Below are 8,360 nucleotides of genomic sequence, written 5' to 3'. Positions count from 1 at the left end.
TTTTAATTAAAAATCGAATCGAATCAAATCGATCTGATTCAATTCCATTCAATTTGATGAATTTCGATTTTCAATAAATTTTTTATTTTTTACATTATTTTTAATAATTTAAAATTTAATTAAAATATTTTAATTTTAATATGATTTAATTTTTTATATTATTAAAAATAATATATTATTATCATTAATTGATTCAATTTAATTTTTTTAATTTTTTTATCAAAATTAAACTGAATCAAAATAATTAAAAATTTTAAAATTAAAAATCAAATCGAATCAAATTAAATAAAAAATTAAATTAAAATTTTAAATTAATTTAATTAAATTAATTTTTCCAATTTAAATTAAATAACGCTCGCACTACCTGCATCAGAACATTCCCACCTCAGGTGTTAAATATATCTTATTTTCCATGGCTATTAAATAAAAAGACAAAATAAAGAGATTGAAAAATCAATTTCAGCTGAACAGTGGGTCTACTGTCCCATTTTTTCCACACGGTTTACGCTTATAAAAAAACACTAACCAGTGTGGCAAAATATTGAACTCCGGTACAAACTTCAATGTTATAAGCTTCCAGCCCAACTCAGCCCTGCATCGTTGCCAGAACCACCCTGAAAAATGCCTCAGAAGCCCTCCCTCTCTCTTCTTACTTTCCTGTCCCTCCTCCTCCTCACTTGTGCAAGAGTTGATATCGATCATTCAGACCTCAAAGCCTTCTCCATCATCCACAAAGACTTGGGCATCAATGATCAACGCTGCCCCTCCATCAACCCTTGCAATATCCCTGGTGTCTTCTGCGAGAGAAGACTCTCTAACAACGCCACCTATGTACTCAAAATCACCAGACTCATCTTTAAGTCCCAACGCCTCTCTGGGTTCTTGTCTCCGGCTATTGGCCGCCTCTCGGAGCTCAAAGAACTTTCTCTTCCTAACAACCAATTAGTTGACCAAGTCCCTCCCCAGATTGTTGACTGCAAGAAACTGGAAATTCTTGACCTCGGAAACAATCTGCTTTCCGGTGAAGTTCCCTCTGAATTGTCGAAACTTTTACGCCTGCGGATTCTTGATCTCTCCAACAATAAATTCTCTGGCAATTTGAGTTTCTTGAAGCAATTCCCTAACTTGGAGCGTCTCTCTCTTGCAAATAATCTCTTTACTGGGATAGTTCCTAAGTCTATACGTTCATTCCGTAATCTCCAATTCTTTGACTTCTCTGGAAATAGCTTTCTTGAGGGACCTGTGCCGCTGATGAGCAAAGCTGGATCCATGGCTTCTCAATACCCAAAGCGTTTCATGTTAGCTGAGAATGGTAAAACCAAAGGAGACAAAAATTTTTCTTCTGCAGCAGGACCTTCGTCTGCAACCACGGGCTCTGCTCAAGCTCCTGCCCCATCTTCGACAGGAGGCGAACATCACAAGAAAAAAAAGAGCAAGAAGCTCAGTGGGTGGCTCCTAGGATTTCTCGCCGGAGCAGTTGCTGGAAGTATATCCGGGTTTGTGTTCTCGGTGATGTTCAAGTTGGGATTGGCAGCCATAAGAGGTGGAGGAAGAGACTCAGGCCCAGCAATCTTTAGTCCTCATGTGATAAAGAAAGCGGAGTATTTGGCTTTCTTGGAGAAAGACGATGGGCTTGCTAATTTGGAAATCATCGGAAGAGGTGGATGTGGAGAAGTGTACAAAGCTGAGTTACCTGGAAGTAATGGAAAATTGATTGCGATAAAAAAGATCGTTCAACCTCCAAGGGACGCTGCAGAATTAACTGACGAAGACAGTAAGCTTTTGAACAAGAAAATGAGGCAAATTCGATCAGAGATAAACACAGTGGGTCAAATTCGACACAGGAACCTCCTTCCTCTCCTGGCACATATTTCTCGGCCTGACTGCCATTACCTTGTGTATGAATTCATGAAGAATGGTAGTTTACAAGACGTGTTGAATCAGGTTTCGGAGGGCAACAGAGAATTGGATTGGCTTGCCAGGCACAGAATTGCATTAGGAGTAGCATCAGGACTTGAATACCTTCACATTAACCATAGCGAACGCATTATTCACAGAGATTTGAAGCCAGCAAACATCCTTCTTGATGATGACATGGAAGCTCGAATTGCAGATTTTGGACTTGCAAAGGCAATGCCAGATGCGAAGACACATGTCACAACTTCCAATGTTGCAGGAACAGTGGGATACATAGCACCAGAGTATCATCAAACACTCAAGTTCACAGACAAGTGTGACATCTACAGCTTTGGCGTACTACTTGGGGTTCTTGTGATTGGAAAGCTCCCCTCTGATGAGTTCTTTCAGACCACCCGCGAAATGAGCTTGGTCAAGTGGATGAGAAATATCATGACATCGGAGAATCCATTGCAGGCCGTAGATCAGACCCTGATAGGAAAAGGGTACGATGAGCAAATGTTGCTGGTACTGAAAATTGCTTGCTTTTGCACTCTGGATGACCCAAAACAAAGACCTAACAGCAAGGATATAAGGTGCATGTTGTCTCAAATCAAGCACTAGTTAAGTATGCAACGTGTTCAATATGCGAGTAAGAATAACAAAGCATGTGAAAAATGCTTACATTTGAACTTTGGTTTTGTTTAATTTAGCAATCAATGTAAGGTTCTAGCATGGACAAATTGTTGTCCAGTAAGAGCCAGTGAGCTTTAGCTTGCTGATATTTGTTGTCTCCGTTTGAATCTCAAATGGATCTAATTGTGTATTAAAAAAAAAAAAACTTGTATAATTATAGAATTGGAGTGTTTTCATACATAAAAAAAGCCCAAATTTCCTCCGTTTTGTTTCTGAGATACTCCGCTAGTGGGAGATTGAGACGGGAAGGCCGCCGAGCCATTCTTCTAACTATGTTCAATTCTACACGTAGGAGAAGTATAGGATCGTCATGATAAACATCCTTTTGACGATAACGATGAGTGTTCATCTGATATGAGGAATCCATAGCTAAAGACAAGTAGTTAAACAACTAATTAACTTTCATCGTTGGAGACTTTAGTGCTGCGAGGTTCTCTGAAATCCCATTATAATGTCAGTCAGCCAATAACCATTATATCTTTAATTTTCCAAAATAACCATCAAATTCAGAATTGCTCTCCACTTTCTTCCCCCCCATCACTCATCATTCATCATTCATAGAGTGAGGTTTCATGTTTGACTTGTATGACACGCGAATTGAGCAGGCATCGGTTAAAGCTCCCTAGCCAGAATGATTGTTCGCCAGCCTATGTAAAAGAGACAAAAACTTTACTACCACAAGCAAATGATAAAATTGATCTAAGGATTCATTCACAAAGCGTTTGTCAGTTGGGACAAATGCAGAGAATATGGAGAACCATTAAATTCATCAATCTGAATGCTACATGATGCCCAACTGACAATTAGAAAATTTACTTCTTCAAACAAATCTCTCTTGGTTTAGCCTTTTAGTTTAGACAATGTTACATTTCGTGCAGATATTATCCACAAAATCTCCGAGAGAGTCCCTTCTATCTTACTAACTGCCTCTGCTTCAGCAGTTGCAGCAGCTCGTTGCACGGCCTCTGCATCATTACAGGGGTTCATCAGGATAATTTATGATAGAAACGCAATATTAAACTCAGTTGGGTTGATAAAAAAAAGACCATATTTTAACTTCATACGGTTAACCTGATAAAGGCTTAGAGATGGTGCATTTAAATTTGCTGAATCATGCCATCAAAAATAAATTTTTACTTAAAATAAAACTTATCGTTCTCAAAAAAATTGATAAATAAAATATTTAACATAAACTGGTAAGTAAATTATCTCATATAAACTGATAAGTAAATTAACTCAATTGAATGAATAAAAATAAAATAAAATAAAATAGAGAAGATTTTGAAAGTAGTGAAATGATAATAAATAAAATCAATTAAAATATAAATAATTAAATTTAAAAGAAAAAATTAAGATGAAAAATATTTAGTAAAAAAATAATCTTAGTTTCAGTTTTATTAGTTGATCAAAAATATAAAAATAATCTAAAATTAAAAATAATCTAAAATTAATTATTGATAAACCAAATTACACATATCGAAAACGATTGAGATATGCAATTCTTAAATCTTAAACTAGTTAAGAAATACTTGTTAATTAGTTCTAACACTTGGACAATTACGAGAGACGGTCGTTAACCAACCGATGCAACCAAATAGAGAATTCAACAGTCAAAAAACAGGATTGGTACAGAGTAGAAAAGAAAAACAGGTACCATATTATGAGAAAGTGCACACTACACCAGATATTAGATGCTTCAACAAAGGGCTCCCCATGATCAATTGTAAAAATGTACAAGCTTCTGTATGATTCATGGGTTCTTTTATCTGCATTTGGTTTTATCAGAGAACGAAGGGGAAAGAGAAGAAAAGGTGAAGTTTCCATAGGACAATTAATCACCTAATCCACCATGCACTGTTGTGTTCATAAAGGTGATGAGCTAATTCTGCAATATCTAATGTAAATGTTTGGTTTTGAAATTTAGATAATTAAGTACTTGGACCTAAATAGAAATTGAACCATAGCTTCCATTGTTCACAGAAAGAACCATAATTTGTGCAGAGATTCATCAGTAATTAGTTAATGAGTGTGAATTGTGAGCTGCAGCAACACATTGGTTGCGTAAGTACCTAAAGGTCAATAGTTACAATTGACTTGCGTTTCCACGTGAAAACAACAAGCCCCTATAGCTCAGTGGTAGAGCGTCAGTCTTGTAAACTGAAGGTCCGTAGTTCGATCCTGCGTGGGGGCATTTCAATTTTTTTTTTGGCCTTTTTCCTTTAATCATTACCTTCTCAAACTACGCCGTTAAGTTCAAATCTCTCTCTCTCTCTCTCTGTGCGATTTGGGTCTCTTAAAATCGCTTGTTTCAGATTTGACGGTGAACGCGAACCCCCCATGGCCAGCCTAATCAATCAGGCAAATAAAACGATGCCATCTCTAAGAATCATAGCAACATCCATCAAAACTCCGCTGCTATTGGATCCCGTCCTCCACGCGACCAAACCAGAGTTCATAAACAACTCAGTTCCGCTCTGCGACTCCACTGCCTTTGAGAACAACCCAATACCTCAAAACCCTACCAGAACCCCGCAGTTTTATTACCCCAATTTCCCATTTGGGTATTGCTTAAACCCCTTTTCCATGAACATGTCTTATGAATTGAAAGCTATTGTGGGTGATTCTACGGGAAACGATACTGATGATGCGAGGACCGTGTGGGCTGATAGTGTGAAGAAGAAGAGGAAGAAGAAGATGAACAAGCACAAGTACAAGAAGCTCCGAAAGCGTCTCCGACGAAAGGCGTAAGAGACATCTTGGTAAAAATTCCAGGTCTTGCTGGTTCATTGCCCTTGTTTCCATAGTTTTTGAATCAGAATATGAATATTCGCTTGGGCTACTAATTTTTAGTAACCTGTGAGATAGAGCATCATACACTCATTTTATTGAACGAATTAAATTGAATTACTTGTTGTGGTGGAAATTTTCAGTATTTGTTTCTTATATTTTGCCAATTTGTTACGTCACCAGACCAGAAGTTAGCTCTTTCCCTTTGCATTCCTTCACTAAATGCTTAGACCTAAATGGACATAGCCAACTTTTACTGGGATACTTCCTGTCCAGTTCCCCACAATTAGAAGTGTTAAAGCTTTGAATTTGATATAGGTGGAAAAAACTGCTGCACTTTCTTTAGCTTAGTGCAGTAGAAAGGTTTCTATAAGACTAAAGTAAATAGACTAAACTTGGTTTTTTAGTCGTGTGGAGAGTTATTACTGCAGGGGGACAGAATTAAGAAGTGTAGGAATTTTATTTATTTATTTTTCTTAACAGAATTATATTCTTAGATTCATCTCTCATTAAACTTGGAAAAGGGAAGCTGTACGAAGAAAAAAGGAAAAAGAAATCAATGCAGATGTTATCTGGAAAGATGCTAGAGAACATGACAAAGGTTTAACATATCTTTTAGAGCCGGAGTTAGCTCTTCTGGACCGAATGGAAAGTGTCTAGCTGAGTTGGGAGAGATTGACTTTTGGGCAAATCAATAACGTTGTCTGAGTACTTTTCCTTGTTGAATGTGTTAGTAGGATGAGGGTAAGAAGAAGGAGAAAATAGCTTAGAATCTAATGGACCAAGATTGAGATGTTTCTATATTCAGGTTTTTTGTGGCTGGCTACACTACTTCAGTTGAGGCTTTGTTATGTTCTGGCCTTTTAAAGACAAAGCCTTATTTGACCTCTGGGCATTAATTTTAACTGCATCAATATGCTAGTTAGAGGGAATGCAGGTATTTGTCTGTTTCTTTGAGATCAATAGAATAGTTAAATACAAATCAATGACAAACTGTTTACAGTTCAAAACATAGAAAGTATCAGCAGCACAAGGCTTTGAGCTCATTGGTGAGGTTTATACCTGATGGCTTTCTCTCATCCCTCAGTTCCTTCTATGTCGATCGTGGTTGAGTAGAATACTTGTTCTCTTTGATGACTTTGAGGTTTGTGATGTAAAGTGTGCAATATTTTGAAAAGATCAAATGGAATTCAGTATCTCGCAGTGATTTTATGGACATTGTCAAGTTCAGGTGATATTTATATTATTCCGCTAAATTGTTATTTCTATTTTGTTATCTTTGGATGAGTTTATGCTTTTAGATAATTGCTATTGAGAATATGATCTTCATGCCATAACTTTTCAGGCTGACAAAACTGCTTCCCCACTCTTTTTTTCAAAAATCTGATTTTATGAATATAAATGATTTCTGATGTTTCCATGTGTTGCTTATATGTGTTACTGTGTATCTCTATAAATATCTATCCAACATAGTTTCGGAGGTGGCAAATGTGAATGGAAATTTGATGTCTGCTTCCTTTGATTGGACTTTGAAGTCAAATAGTTCACCATATAGTTTTACTACGGACTTGTTGATATCTTCTTTAGCTTATTAATGCATTCTATTTATAATATATTTGTAATAATATTTTTATTAAAACTTTTAGATTTTTTAATTAATAATTATTTAATTTCAACTAATATATAAATTATAATTTTTCAAATAATTCATTTAAATTGGATGACGGAATCAAATATATTTGGTTATCTATTAAATTTCTATTTGGCTCGGTTAGTATTTTAGAAGTACTTGAAAATTCAGTTGAGCTTGGTATCTAATGCTCACCCCTGATGATAAAGAACTAGGATACCAAAATAAATTGAGAATTTCATTTGTCACAAAGATCAACGATTATGTGGTTGAGCAAGATACCCATAGAGTATAAAATAAGTCAACTCCATGTACAAGAGGATTTGTCATGTTGTGTTGATAGGGTGTGTCTAATAAACTCGACCTTAGATGAGAATAAGCTTAACAACCATTAGATTAAATATTTTTATTGAGATTTGTGCATATCTAATCAAAGTATATATAATAAATGCACGAATCTAGATGCAAATGTTTAAGCTAATGGCTGTTGAATTCATTCTCATATGAGCTCAAACTTTCCATAGCCTTGCCCGTTTTGATATAACTACTTCAACTAGTCTACTTGTTAGATGGATTTAGAATTTGGAGTGCTTCTATCCTTTTCCAAATTTAGATTTCAAGTCTAAGATGGATAGATTTCATACGTAGGGCACAATGGTGGATTAATTTGTGTAATTAGAATTGCTGTACAGGGATCTGATCTAAAAGAAGGCATAGCAACTATAGTAGTGAAGGGAATAGGTGTGCTGATTGGAGCAGTCGTTTTACTTGGTGTAAACAAAAACCCTCCTGAGGACCATGTTCTCAAATATCATCAGACTTTTGTGTTGCATCATCCTCTCTTCTTTATTATTGATTTCTGGACTAAATTTTTTTCGACTCTACTATGCTCGTTAAACTTCCCCAAAGATATGTCTGGCTTTTTGTTGAGTGTTGAGCAAACTTGCATCTGTTACCACCAGACAGTGTTGGTTTTGGATATATGTTCATTGGGAAACTGAGAGCAGGGCACCTGAATAATCTCTTACATCATGACCAATTCGAACAATTCTTGTCGTTTGAAAACTGTAAGTTGATGTTATTGGAAAGAAGTCTAAAATGCATTGGCTGGTTCAGTTGTGGACAAGTGTGCCGTGTAAAATGGCATTCTAGAAGATGAGAATTTATTATAATTATTTTTTAATTAATGTTTGGTTGTGGATTGGAATTGCACACCCACCAAGGCCGCCGTTGAAGTTGCACATGGTCGTAGGCGGAAAGTTGTAATACAAACTGTTTATTGATTACAATGTTTGCTTTATTAATAATATTATTAAAACACGTGTAATTGTAAGACCATAGAACCTTAAAT

The 8,360-nt window shown here is 36.0% G+C and overlaps 2 protein-coding genes and 1 non-coding gene across 3 annotated transcripts; all 3 read left to right on the top strand.

Annotated features, from left to right (window-relative positions):
- Positions 1–528: 528 nt before the first annotated feature.
- Positions 529–3,635, top strand: LOC110600003 (leucine-rich repeat receptor-like serine/threonine/tyrosine-protein kinase SOBIR1). The gene has a single exon (XM_021736668.2). It carries the CDS (start codon positions 622–624, stop codon positions 2,518–2,520), a length of 1,899 nt encoding a protein of 632 aa, XP_021592360.2. The 5' UTR covers positions 529–621; the 3' UTR covers positions 2,521–3,635.
- A 1,076-nt stretch (positions 3,636–4,711) lies between these two features.
- TRNAT-UGU lies at positions 4,712–4,783 on the top strand. Its single transcript has one exon. It is a non-coding gene; the product is annotated as a tRNA-Thr (tRNA).
- A 43-nt stretch (positions 4,784–4,826) lies between these two features.
- LOC122721748 lies at positions 4,827–5,515 on the top strand. Its single transcript, XM_043950408.1, has one exon. It carries the CDS (start codon positions 4,930–4,932, stop codon positions 5,338–5,340), a length of 411 nt encoding a protein of 136 aa, XP_043806343.1. The 5' UTR covers positions 4,827–4,929; the 3' UTR covers positions 5,341–5,515.
- The last annotated feature ends 2,845 nt before the right edge of the window (positions 5,516–8,360 follow it).

Source organism: Manihot esculenta, chromosome 14 (assembly GCF_001659605.2).
Source record: "Manihot esculenta cultivar AM560-2 chromosome 14, M.esculenta_v8, whole genome shotgun sequence".
NCBI lineage: Eukaryota > Viridiplantae > Streptophyta > Magnoliopsida > Malpighiales > Euphorbiaceae > Manihot > Manihot esculenta.
Note: the sequence above shows the minus strand (reverse complement) of the source record. Positions and strands in the feature narration are given on the sequence as shown.